This window comes from Onychomys torridus, chromosome X (genome assembly GCF_903995425.1).
Source record: "Onychomys torridus chromosome X, mOncTor1.1, whole genome shotgun sequence".
In the NCBI taxonomy this organism is placed as follows: domain Eukaryota; kingdom Metazoa; phylum Chordata; class Mammalia; order Rodentia; family Cricetidae; genus Onychomys; species Onychomys torridus.
This window is the reverse complement of record NC_050466.1, coordinates 56897183-56911033: the sequence shown is the minus strand read 5'-3', so window position 1 is coordinate 56911033 and position 13851 is coordinate 56897183. Positions and strand designations below refer to the sequence as shown.

Here is a 13851-nt window from a genome sequence, read left to right as displayed (position 1 = left end):
ATAGACTATGTCTTCCTCAATGGCTTCTCCATCACCTTATCTTTTGAGACAGGGTCTCTCACTAAACCTTTCTTTCTGTTTTGCTGTTTTGGCTAGGCTGGCTAGCCTCCAGGATTTGCCACCATATGTTTATTTGTTTGTTTGTTTAGAGCACAACAATGAAGATCAGAGGACAACTTGCAGGAGTGAGTTCTTTCCTTCTACCATATGTGGTTGGGGGATTGAATGCATATTGACAGTCTTGGTGGCAGGCACCTTTACGTCACCCTTTCCCCCATTACTGAGGCCATCTCACCAGCCTATTTACTTATTTACTTACTTAAGATAGGGTCTCATGTATCTCAGGCTGGCTTCAAACTCACTGTATAGGTAAGAATGGCCCTGAAACTCTGATCCTCCTGCCTCAACCTTCTGAATCATGGGATTTAGAAATTCAAAGGAACAATGTTTTTGCATTCTCTACTCAGACAAAAATGGCATCTTCTAATTAATGGAAGACACACAAGGAAAGGGACTACGTATGGCTGTTACTTATGACTATATGTCTGTGGCAAATAAAACACTCAACATGTAATAGATAATCAATAAATATTGGTAGAGTAGACTAATGATCCATCACTCTGGCTTAATGTGGAGCCTATGTCACTACTGTAAGTACAGATACAAATCAGCTTAACCAAGGGCAGTGGCAAGCAAGTATTCAAAGCTCTCTAAATATATCCTTTCAAAAGGTATTTCAAAAGTCCAACCATAGTTATGTTTCTACTATCAGCTCTTGGGAGGCTGAAGTAGAGTCTGAGTGATGGGTTAGCCTGAGCTACATACTGAGACCCTGTCTCAAAATAAAACAAAATACTGCAGAGGAGACGCTGGAGCTTACCAGCTCAGCCTGGAGCAGCAAATTTAGGAAAAGATGAGAAATGACAGAGTTTCAAGGGAGATTCAACACTTATGACCAATATTTAAATAATAGTGGGGAGTGTAAAAGAAACTATGACTACTAGAGAAATTGGTGAAGAGACATATAAATAAACAAAATGGAATATTCCAATGTTCTTTGTCTGGCAATTTAAAGGATTTAAAGTTGGCAGAAACAAACAACTGATCCTATGTGGAGAGAGAGAGAGAGAGAGAGAGAGAGAGAGAGAGAGAGAGAGAGAGAGAGAGAGAAACACAAGAAAAATTTTGTACAACTATCTCTTTAAATATATAGGATATTCTGTGAGAGGAGCCTACATATATTTTGGTATTTAAAATGACCTTAGGTTTCTTACACTCTGAAAGGAGTTGATTTGTAAGAAACTTAGAATTTCTTAAGCTAAATGTCATCGTTATTTTTCTCCAACCATCTAATAAACATGATATTCAGGGTGGTTTTCTCTCTCTCTCTCTCTCTCTCTCTCTCTCTCTCTCTCTCTCTCTGAAGGGCTGACAAAGTATTGTTGTAGATAATTTCTGATTATTTTCTTTAAATTAAACTTGACGTTTCCTTTTTTCATAAAAAAAGCACACACACACATGTTGTTGTCTAGAATACTAGTCACATGTTCAAAAGTACTCCCAAGTAAGTACATTACATGAAGTCTCCATCAATTAAGGGGCAAAGCTCTAACTAATAGCAAAGCTCTAATACATTTCAGTTACCATGCAAGGTATTTAGACACAGAAGAATATGCAATATACACCCAATAAAACTAGCATGCACAGCTCTGTCCACAGGATTGAGGATAGCAAGACCCAGACAATGTGCCTAGAGACACATAAGCCTATACGAGTGCCCAAGGAAAATATAAACTGATGAATGCAGGTCTCAATTCTTTCTATATCTCTGTCTTAAGTTTGTAATTGTCCCCCCTTTTTACTACATGCAAATGAAATACAGATGAATCCCCAAACGGTGTGTTTCTTTCTCTTAGATTACAATGTAATCTATAAATAAATTTTTAAAACATAATATAAAAGTGAGCATGGTAGAATGAAGGAAAAAAGATATTTTGTCTTTCTTATTTTCATGCTAGACCCATGAGGGCTGCTATGGAAAAGCATTTGGTGCTTTCTCTATTACTGAAAAAATGTTTTAAATGTACATGTTTGAGCTAAGAAAGATGCACAATTTTTTTTTAAATTTATTTTTTGGCTGTAACACCGTTTCCAAAATGTAATATTCTTTCTAGGAAGCATGAATAGCACTCATACTTTTAGAAATATATATATATTTAAAAAAAAGAAACAAACTTCTTTTTGTGTCTTGAAGAATTATGCTTCTCTGGGGGAAATAAACAAACTCTTCCCATACATGTATAGGCAACAAAACTTGTGATGATGAGGCTGGAAGAAGCCTGGTAAAGCTGAAAGGCTGTGTGCACATGAGACTGTTTGTCTGCCCACATGACTTCCACTTCCTCGCTTGCTCAGTCCTTTTGCATACACCACCCCAAGTGTGTAGTTCTTTGGAGAACTAGCTTTGGAAGTCCATCCACTAGAAGACTAGAATTGGCATAGCTAAAATAGTTGAAAATTTAGTGAGATTTGAGAATAGCTCCAGTCCAAGGGTCTTTCAGCGAGCCTCTTATTTTCTCTAGTTCTGTTTTATTCATCTCAGTTGATTCAAAGTTTACAGAACTGCAAAACTCTGCGACTAGCTGTTACTTTATTTATTTTATTTTATACACAGAGATTTTGCTCTATTGCCCAAACTGGCCTGAAACTTTCCTTGATCCTTATCTCTTATCCTCCCAAGTCCTGGGATTATAAGCATGCACTGCAAGGTCCAGTTTACCTGCAGTTTACATAAGCTCCTTTGCTCTGATTCCGTCTGGGAGGAGACCGACCAGTTGAAGATGTGGTAGCAAGGGTCTCTAGTTGAAATGTTCTCTCTCTCTCTCTCATGATAAATTTAGTGTCTCCTTCAACATCTCTGAAAATACTGGCAACCTAAAGGGCTCAGATAGCAGAAACATAAATTCCCATACTAATTCTTAAGTACCTCTAGTCCTTCTGAAAGATCCTCTCTTCAGAATACAGAATGCTCGGTCAAAGAAAGAATTTAAAAATAATAATAGTAATAATAAATAGCAGCACCCCTCACCCACACACACCACCATCACAACAACAGAACAGCAGCCGAGTACCCTTTTCTGTCCCACCGTAGCATTTTACTTGAATCCCAATATCAGTTGACATGGGCAGATGTTTCTGACTATGCACCCATTTCTCACACCAGGAGCCAGCAATTAGTCCTTTCTAAATTTCTTTCATTGTCATTATTTTGAGACAGGGTCCCTTGTATCCCAGTCCAGCCTCAAACCTGCTATGTAGCTGAGGATGATTCGAACTTGTCATCCTCTTGCCTCCAGCATGCTAGCTTTATGCATTTCTAGGAATCAAACCCCATGCTTCGTGCATGTTAGGCAATCACTCAACCAATTTAGCTATATCCTTAGCTCTAGATTTCCAATTCTACCTTCTGTCTAATTCTACCCACTACATTTTGGCTTGGTCTTCCTGGGACAGGGTGGGTGTCTTTTCCACCACTGACCTTTCTAAATTATTCCTCTCCCTTCCTTTTTTAAACTGAGGAACGCTGGGATTGTATGAATAAAAAAAAAAAAACCTTTCATCTTGCATTGCTTAGAAAATGCACACAACAAAAACTTGCATGGTTCTGCCTTCTCTTTGTGCCTCGTAGGTGAGTAAAGAATGTCAAGGCCAGAGGACTGCCACCCCCAGAACCTTTGTGCTGGCTTCTTCTGTCTCCTCTCTGCCGGCTGAACAAACTGTGGCCCGAGGCACCCACCCATTCTACCCTTGACAGGCAGATAAAGGCCTGTTCACTGATGGTCTCCTCAATTGTCTAAACCACAGGCCTGTGGTTTCATGTACATTTCTCAAAGGAAGTGTTGAGCAAAGGAAATCAACCGGGTTTAGTAATGCACAACATCCCCCACCCCACCCCCCATGGCAAGCCGGTGTTTTCACAAACTAGTTTTAGAAGGAAAGCTCACTGGGGACATTTATCTTGTATATTTTATCCTTGCTGAGATATTGGGTGAGCTACTGATCTTAAATGCTGCTGTATTTGGCTTAATAAACCTTTATCCTTCATAAAGAACAGAGTGAGCCATCAACGAGCTTCATTTTTTCTTCTTGCTACGTATTGCGGCCTGGTCAAAATAAGGTCTTTGCTTTTACCCACTAACTAAAATATGTAGCTCAGATGATTGGAGATCAGGGAGGACTCTAGTAAAGACCTTCAGGTCAGCCTATGGTTATCTGCTGGTTTTAAGCTTGGCCCAGATTTCACCTGTCCTGCATTTGTCCTCTAAGCCCAAACATTCCTTATTGGGATTTCACCAAGTTCAAATCATTCTTTAGTGATAAATGCATTTACTTTTATAAAGCTGATTTTAAATAGAGCTTCAACTGCAAACCAGCCATTACATGAGGACAAATTCTAAATTCCTTTCTAAAGCACATATTATTTTTACCTAACACGATTGCCCTAAAGTTAGACTTGTTGGATACTAACTAGGTAATTGGTTAGCCATACTAATTTTGATATCTAAAGCAAATGTGCGGAGCCACCACCTTTTATTTAATTGAGTGATATGCAATACACTCAATATTGACCTATTAAAACCCATAAAAGGTACATGGAAGTTTCCCAGGCTGGCCGTCCTTCCTTTTCATCCCACAGCTCCCATCTTCCAAAAGTGGAGGGGGCCTCAATTGTAATATTTTCATTCACTCTTCCGAGTAACCCATGAAGAACTCACAATCAGCTTAAGAGGACCTCCCAGCTATTTCTCGTGCTGTGATGTCAAGGCTGGTGATGTTTATCCTGTCTATGTCCCAGTGACCAGGAGGCATGCCCTTTTGCAAATGTGTTAGCACCCATTCAACTACTCCTTCCAGACACCAAACGGACACACCAGCCAGGTTTTAAAACTTTATTTGCATATTAAAAAAATTGTGCATTCCAATAATTAAAATCATTTGAACAAAAAAATGGCACTCTGATTAAACTGCATTTTACATCTTGCAGGACACCTTGGACCACCTTGAATTTTACTCTGTATTTCACCACCTCCCACCCAGCCTTTTCCTTCACCAACATACAAGTTCTTTTCCCTCCCTGCCAGCCAGACCGACAGATGGGTGGGAGAGGCAGGGGAGGCCTTCCTGGTCAGTAGTTCTGATTCTTTGATGTGAAAGGACAGCACAGTCATTTAAACTTGATCCAACCTCTTTGCATCTTACAAAGTTAAACAGCTAAAAGAAGTAAAATAAGAAGGCAATGCTTGTGGAATGTACAGTGCATATTGGAGGTGCTCGCCTCATTACGATTCGCCAGCTTGCTTCTCCTGTTCAATCGCTGAAGAAAAAAAGAAAAAGAAAAAGATGGAAGCTTAGAGTAGTCTATCAAATGACGATATTTTCATTTAAAAATCTCTTCATCATAAAAATTCTAGGCTACATATTCAATAGAAGTACAATTATTCGATAAATGTATTTGCATAATAATGGCATATGAAATATTCCCTTATTAAATCACTAAAGCCCGGCATTTGTTGGCTGCAAAACAGTTTTTAATTAACCTTTGCAGACCATATTCATCATCATCAAATTGTCGGCTCCTCCCCCGCAGCCCCCCCCATCCTCTCCGCTGCCCCTCCCTTCCTTCTACCCGCCACCGCTCCCACTCTGCTCCCGCTCCTCTCCCTCCCAGCCTGTTCTGAAGATGGGTGGGGGTGAACAGCTTACTTTCTTTTGAAGGCAGAGGATTTTTCTCTTGCGTTTCTGTCTTCTTCAATTTCGACTTATCGAATTTCTCGATCTCAGCCATATCAGGTTTGTCAGACATGGTTGCCGGAAGGAGCTGCAGGTACAAAGCCAAGACCAAGGCTAAGAAAGAGCCACCCGCCCTCGCCTCTCCCAGCTCTGAAAGCACCGTCTCCCACTCCGACCTGAGGTTCCAGCCTGAAATCCTACTTCCTCCCTCTCCTTTCCTCTTCCATTCCTAGCTAAATACCTTCCTCTTTCTACAGGAAAAAAAAAATATCTTCCCCTTTACTGTTCTCAATTTGAAGAATCAAAGAGCGAATGTGGCTCTTAAAGGTGATTATTTCCGTATAATGAAATTCATCATTGCGGGATGTTAACTGCAGTGTTGAAAAATTAAAATCGGAATATAATGAAGCCTCTTCCAGCTTCAGGAGGGAAAAGTCGAATAAAAACTCTTAAAATAGAGTCAAGGTCGCAAAATGCATCTACATTTTCTAGATGGGTTTGCTCCCCAAAAGATGCCAGGCGGCCAGTTTTCTCCTTCGCACAAAGGCTGGAGCTGATGCTGGCAGCAGCCGACCACCGCCCTACTCGCTTCCTCCCCTCGCTCTAGCCCAACAATGCAGCCGAGGCACACAAAGCTGCCTCCCCACTTCTCGCAAATGCATACTGATCTGCATGCAGGGGCCATTGGACCGTCTTTGAACACATTCCTCTGCAAGGAATTCCCAATTTTCAGGCTACAACCCCGGTAGGTTAAGCCTGCCAGATTAACAGCCTTCGAAGCCAAAGGGCGTTAAGGGGGAATACAGAGCATTAGAACAAAGGATCTATTTCTGATTAATTACAGCAAGGGAAAATGCTTTTGGGGGTGAGGGTCGAGGAGAGAAAAGAATTCCCCTCGAAATTGCGCAGCAAAATGAGCGACTTTGTGATTTTTTTTTTTTTTAAAAAAACCATCAAGTTCCCCTTCCCATTACTCAGCATCTGGAAGAGTTTAGCATCCTCCGAATTTCCCTAAACAACCTGGCTTGGGAGTACCCCTTGGACTCGCTTTAAGGATGAAGTGGACCAGGGGCTAGAGCCTGCGTGGGACAGGAAGGGAAGCAGAGGATAGAAGGAAAGGGCCCTGGGGCTCACCCGAGTGAAGTGCGCGAACAAGGAGAGTCCGATCTGCTCAGAGGCCGCTGCGGATTGTCGGGAGGGGTGCGGCGAGCGCCTCTATATGCGCGCTCCTATGTAAATGAGATGATGTCATTCGCAGTCCCGCTTAACTCCTTCGGGCCATATCTCCGGAAAGGCATTCAGAGGCCTGTCGGACCTCCCCACCCCCCATCCACATCCACCAAGGCCCTCTAACCACGTCGATGGCGGAACTAAAACAGGAACAAACGCCTTCAAAATGCTTTTTACCCGGTTGACGTCTATTTTATTACAATGAACTTTTGCAACAGCCGCCCAAATCTTCTCTTAAGGTTGAATGCACAATGCACGATAACTAAGGTGCCTAGGTGGCACCTAAGGGGACAGGCATTTATTTCTTTACTTCGAAACTGGCTTTGTCTGCAGCCAACGTCCCCAAGAAAGGGTGCGGCGTTCCTCACACAAGGGCTGCTGGGGTCTGATTCCTGTGACTCAGCTTTCAGACCAGTGGACCCAGCGCACTGGCCCCACCCGGCCCTCTTTGTCTTCCCTGCCTGTCTTCCCCCTTGATTTGAGAGGGCGGTAAAGGATCCTTGAGTGATTTTTTTAAAAGAAAAGTTTCAGCATTGTAGTATCTATATTGTTTGCTATAATCTTCGTGAGCACTCAAGTCATATAAGTAACATTTACTCGGTGTAACTGGGAGTTTTATAGAGTACACAGCCTCTCCCTTAAAATTTAAGTCCAATTCAAGGTCAGCTACTGAGAGACAATAAGGAAGTTAATTTCCTTTTTTAAAAAAAATTTCATCAATTAAAAGCGATTGCTAAAGAGAGCCAAGGATTTCTGAAGATCACAATTCCATTAGCTCTGCTATCTGAAGATTGAAACAGAAGCGTGAAGTTGGTTTTGAGGGGGAAGGTTTTTCGGCAATACATGTGGAGGATTCAGGTAGAGAGGTGTGGGCTTCAAAATGGCACCTGAGTCGGTGAGTACCAGGTAACCACTTGCTACTAAAAAGTAATTACAGGTACCAAGCTTGTACCTGCAAGTGGCAGGTGACAGGAGGAAGCTACTACGTGGGCTATAAAAAGTCATCGTTGGGATTATTTCTCAGACACAGAGAACTACAAAATATTCCTTCTCATTTTTGTGCCCCCACCCAGGGGGGGATATTTCCAGAAACCCTTTGCTAAGCATTTTTATGATAGAGGCTTTGCCTCTCTGGGAATGCAAGTGTTATAGGGACCCTAAAATGCCACTGCTGGAGCAGCTTGGACTTCCCCATTTCTTCATCTACTTCCCTTTATTGGGGAGGAAGGAGATGGGGGTAGGCAGGGGAAGGTTACCCCTCTGGTTCCCCAGTTAATGCTCTGCTTGGGTGGCTGCCTTCCTGCCCTTCGAATGGGGCCTGGGACCTGTTTGAGCATGCTTCAGATGTCATCTCTCTGGTAACACATCCCCTCCCTCCCCATGTTCACTTGCAGGGAGTCCACTGCATTGTTAAAACACAGAAACGATCTTGCAGGGTGCATTCCTGGCCTCTTCTGCTAGCAATTACACCGACACCCTTTCTGTGGGTTGTTAGATTCCATTTCCCCTCCCTCACTGTTGTCAAATTTCTGGTCTTTCCTCCCCGTGTCTTCTTAGGACAAAGGAATGCACAACCTTAGCCTTGCTGCCTCTTTGCCTTTGCCTCAGGAAAGGTTAGCCTTTACAGACGTCATCTTGCCAGAGGAGATGGAAGACCGGAGTCTGTAAACATCTGGGTTTTCCTACTTTGGTAGCAGGGTAGCAGGCAGCTGTTGTTTGTGGCTGTTGATGGAAAAAGAGCAGGTGGGTGGTTAGAGAGGGAAGCATCTTGCTGTGGGAACAGAGTGTGCTGTAAATGGGCTTCACTGGCCCACTGGGCAGAAAAATCGAAAGGGAACAGCGCTACAGAGAAAATGAAATGCAAATGAAACAATAGCCTTAAAAAGTGGTGGGTTCCTTGTGTCAATCACTCTTTTCGTGACTCTCCTCTGTAAAGTGGATGAATGACAATAACTAGCGGCTGGAGTTGTGGGAAGATCAAGTTCTGGGGACCAAGCTTTACAATGGCAAGCACTTATTCCTGTTCTTATTTAAAATGGAAAGTTGAGAAGAAAAGAAAATAATAAATGTCTTAGTATTTACCATTAGCAAAAGCCTCAAGTGATTTGGTATTACTTCTCTTATAAAGGGACATTTATATATTTCATTGTATATTTCTACAAATTTAATACATGACTATAATACTTCTCTAATAAATTATCAATAAAAACGAAATACTTTGTTGTTTTATAGCAAATAAAAATAACTCCAAGGCTGGGGACATAATTCAGTTGGCAGAGTGCTTGCCCAGCATGCACCAAGCCCAAGGTTTACTCTCTAGCATGCTATAAACCAGGCATGGGATGACATGCCTGAAATCTCTGCATCCAGGAGGTAGAAGACAGGATCAGGGACTGCAGGTTATCCATAGTGAGTTTGAAGCCAGGCTGGGCTATAAAGCAGTGTGTTCCTTGATTCCTAGAAGATAGTATTTGCTCAATAAACCATGCTCGCACTGCCTTGGTTGATTCACAGTACTTGAACTCAGTTCCTGAATCGATGACTCCAATAACCGTGTTTACATCTCAGACAGTTGAATCTACTTAGTATTAATGTTCCAGATGTCAGGGATAATTGCTGTTTCAGGAGAGGAAGCATTTATAAGTAGATTAGCATATGCTGGGCACAATAACCAAAGAGGTGGGAGTTTTCAATTCCAATTAAAGTGACAAAGACATGGAGAGGCAAAAAGATTGCTTTCAAAGCCACTGGTCACTTCAGCTGCAGGGTGCATTCTGACCTCCTCGGAGGGCCCTCCAGTTTTGAAAGGCAAGCAAAGAGCCCACCTGGCAACTAATTGCCTTGCCTCTCTCAGCTCACAGGCCATGGTACCTTGTGAGACATGTACCAACAAGGTGGCCCCCGTCCAAGCCCATGCCCCACAGAACCAGGAAGCAGTGTGAGCAGACGCTGTTTTCTTTTGCTTTCCAGTGTGGGCCTGGGCCAAAATTATGTGTATTTTCAACGATGAAGAAACAGCCATTGAAGTCTGAACTCATGAAGATGAGGCCTCCGATTCTGAACTTTTTATTTTTTTTTCCCGTTTGGGGCAGAGCACTAATCAGAAGGAAAAAGGAGGATTACAACAGGGGCTGCAGCGAGGCTCTCAGCTATTTGCTTGTTCAAACCCCACTCCTTTTGTCTAGGTTCCTGGCCTCCTACCATCTGCCCCACCTGCCTGAAGCCCACACTCCCCTGGGGTTCCTACAATTGCCACCTTTCCTTTAAACTCTCCCTCACAGCTGAACCCCCGCCCCTTGTACCCAGGAGAATCTAAATCCCCTTGAACAGCCGGGGGTGGGGGGGCATGAGCGGGGGGGGGGGGCGCTGAGGAACAGGGAGAAGAAAGGACAAAGGAAGGAAAGGGTCTTCAAAAATCTAGTCCTAGCTCGATTTTGTACCTCCCTGAAGCCTTTTAGAGTAAGAGTCAATTCTCATCCTACACGGTGGGGATTGACTTCCTGGTTTTACTACAAAAGAAACGGAGGCTCACAGAATTTAAGCAACTTTCCCCGAATCAAACAGCCTGTTTTAAGTCTATGTTTTTTCCTTGAGGCCCACTCCTGCCACTGGGTTCACTGAAAGAGATCTTTCTACAGCGTTTTCCGCCCTATTCTCACCCATGGCAGCTCCACGTTTGTAGCTCCAGCAAGATGGAACAAAGGGCTCCCCCTGCCAGTGTGAGAAAAATGAGCCTAGGGGAAACAGGCGAGCACAGACAGAACCGAGAAGCCCCCACCCCCCCCCCCGTGCATGTGTAGCATTGCTAATTGCCCTGTCCTCTTTCTCGATCTGATTGAATTTCTGTGCCTGCTTCCTTCTGCAGTTTGAGTTTGCCTCTACAACATCCCCTCCAAGTGGTTACTCAGCCTCCAGATAGTCAGGGAGCCGCTTCAAAAGTGCAGAATCTTTGAGTCTGGCAGAGGGCAGTGAGTCGTTCGGTTTGGCACGGGACTTGCACAGGAGGAACGACAGTGGCAGGAAATGTTGTTGAAAGGCAGGTCCAGGCTGAAGAATAATAATGCTTATGAGCATGGCAGCAGTAATAATAATATGATATAATTATATGATAAGTATGTACCATGTAGTAACAATAGTTACCAAAATAGATAATTTATCCTATAATAATAAATACAAAGATAATAATGATATAATAATAATAATAATAATAATAATAATAGCAGTTAGAACCAGCATTTTCTTAGTGTCTGCTTTATTCTGGGAGCTCTCCCTGCAGTATCTCACAAGACTTCCTTAGAGGCCCATTATTTCCCTCACCTTGTAGATAAAGGAGTTGGAGAGAAGTTAAGTAACTTACTAGGCCACAATCACACAATGATGTGGTTGAGATTCAGAGCAGCTATCTTAGAGATGGGCCTCATTTAAATGCTACATTTTTCTAGCATGCTAAGCTCTTCAGGCTGGCTTTGTAGAATAGCTAGGAATAAAGCTATATCCCATATCAGTAAAGCCTTCAACTTAATGTACCAAAGGCCTTTGTATGGATGCAAGAGTAGCTCATCATTAGGGCATATACTTAGCATGTCCCCTGGGTTTAGTCCTCAGCATCCCAAAACAAAAACAAAGATAACCCACTTTAAAATATAGGAACTTGGGCTGGAGAGATGGCTCAGCAGTTAAGAGCACTGGCTGTTCTTCCAGAAAACCAGGTTTAATTGCCATCGGCCACATGTTGACTCAGAACTATCTGTAACTCCAGTCCCAGCGGATCTAACACCCTCTTCTGGATTCTAGCTTCCATGGGTACCAGACACACAAATGGTGCACAGACATACTTGCAATTTAAATTGTAGATACTCAAAGCTGACAGTGGTGTGACATGCTAGTGATTCCAGCCGTTAGGGATGGAGACAAGAAGATCATACATTCAAGACCATGCTCAGCTACAGCTGTCAAAACTTTGTTTACCTTTTGGTTTTCTCGTGGTGCTGTGATTCCAACCCAGGGCCTTCCATATGCTAGGCAAGCACTCTACCACTGAACTTCACCCTCAGCCCTGTCAAACTTTTCTCCTATGAAATATATTTCCCAGGGCTGACACATTCAGCAGTGGGCTTTCTTTGCAAGCATAAGTTCAATTCTCACAGTCCACCTAAAACTCCAGTTATGGTGGTGCTTACCTGTAATCCCAACACTGGGAAGGGGGAGACAGGCAGATCATTGGGGTTCACTGGCCAGCCAGCCTATCCTACTTTACAAGTTCCAGGCCAGTAAGAGATGCTGCTAAAAAAAAATCAAGGATAACAATAACCAAGCAACGATAGACAGTGCAGCCAAAAGTTATCCTTTGCACACCTACAGATACATACACCTGCACACACATAAACACACACACACACACACACACACACACACACACACACACACATACACACAAGAAATATAATTCCTGTATTACTAGCAGAAAGTGGTTAATGGCTTTATGATAAGGAAACCAAGTACAAGCAGTAGACAGCTGCTTCAGATGTGAAATGAACAATGAATAAGGCATTAGCTTGTTCAGGGTTGGGTTTCTGGGTCTGTGGTCAGTGTGTTGGTCAGCCTGTGTTCAGAAAGGCCTGATGCATAGTACTGTACTGCCGCCATCTTGGAATTCTTCATGATCTCCTACAGAGGTCCCATGTGCTCCTTTTTCACAGCTTCCTACGTTATGAAGCCAATTCCACCCTTTCAGGTTATAGATTCCTGTGTGTCTCCAGTGCCACGACATTTCCCTGTGTCTAGGATGGACCCATGTGCTCCTTTGCCCCTTCTTTTGCCTCTGGTGATGTGGCCACAGTCTCCAGTGCTGCTCAGCTGCAGAAACATCCTGTTCTTGCTGGTTCAGTTCAACAAGTAGTGATGATTTGCAAAAGGATTTATTTAGGAAAGTAGAAGAAAACACATTGGAAAGCACAAGAAAAAATGAGCTTCTTAAATTAAGCACAGGGAAGTCCAAACACACCGAAGCACAATTTTAGAGGTTACCCGGTGTGTTGGTGTCCTTACTCACTTCCAACCTACTTGGGAGGAGTGTGGGACTGGAGGTCTTCAGTAGAGCTTGTAGCACAATTGCCACCACTGGGGAGATTCTCCATCCTTTTGACCTTTTGAGGTCCAGCCTTCTAACCTGGGGCTGAGTCACACTTGTGCATAGCATACAGCAATGTGCAGGCACTTGTACAAACATGCACACACAAACATATATGTATACACACACACTCACTCTCTCTCTCTTACACACACACACACACACACACACACACACACACACACACACACACACCATTCTGGGAAATCTTGATCTTTTGATGTCTATGAGAAAGGAATTCTCTACATGACCCCAAGTGGTTCTTCTGGGAGGTTCTTGGGCTGTCTCATCCTGCTTTGCAATTCAGATTGTCAGCTTTGGAAGTTTTTTGGGCCACCCCAGTCTCACCCATTCTCTGCTATTGTAATAGCCAGACTGTGTGCACAAGATGTCTCAGCCTTACTCCTGTATTCAAAGTTTCAGTCTAGCCTCATTACCCTTGAAGCTGGTGACCTAAGGCCATCACTACTGTCCCTAGGGTTTGTATAGTGTGCAAATACAAGCTCTTTTCCTTTTGGATATGTTATTTGTTCCTGTCTAAAGGTGACCTGTAGCTCTCAGCTTACCTGTGCATGAACACTGACTGACATGTATGGCTAGTAAGAGAATAAACTTTTTATAGCACCTGGACCCCTATTTCTGATTCTCTTTGATATCTGCTCTTACTTCATGATGGCATTTGGCTTTGTATTTAAAGTAGA

The 13851-nt window shown here is 43.1% G+C and overlaps 1 protein-coding gene across 1 annotated transcript; it reads right to left on the bottom strand.

Annotated features, from left to right (window-relative positions):
• Window positions 1–4935: 4935 nt before the first annotated feature.
• Window positions 4936–7032, bottom strand: Tmsb4x (thymosin beta 4 X-linked). Its single transcript, XM_036175713.1, has 3 exons — window positions 6925–7032; window positions 5764–5878; window positions 4936–5374 (listed from the first exon to the last, which is right to left on the bottom strand). The coding sequence occupies exons 2-3, from the start codon at window positions 5861–5863 to the stop codon at window positions 5340–5342; spliced, it is 135 nt and encodes a 44-aa protein (XP_036031606.1). The 5' UTR covers window positions 5864–5878; window positions 6925–7032; the 3' UTR covers window positions 4936–5339.
• Between the last annotated feature and the right edge of the window lie 6819 nt (window positions 7033–13851).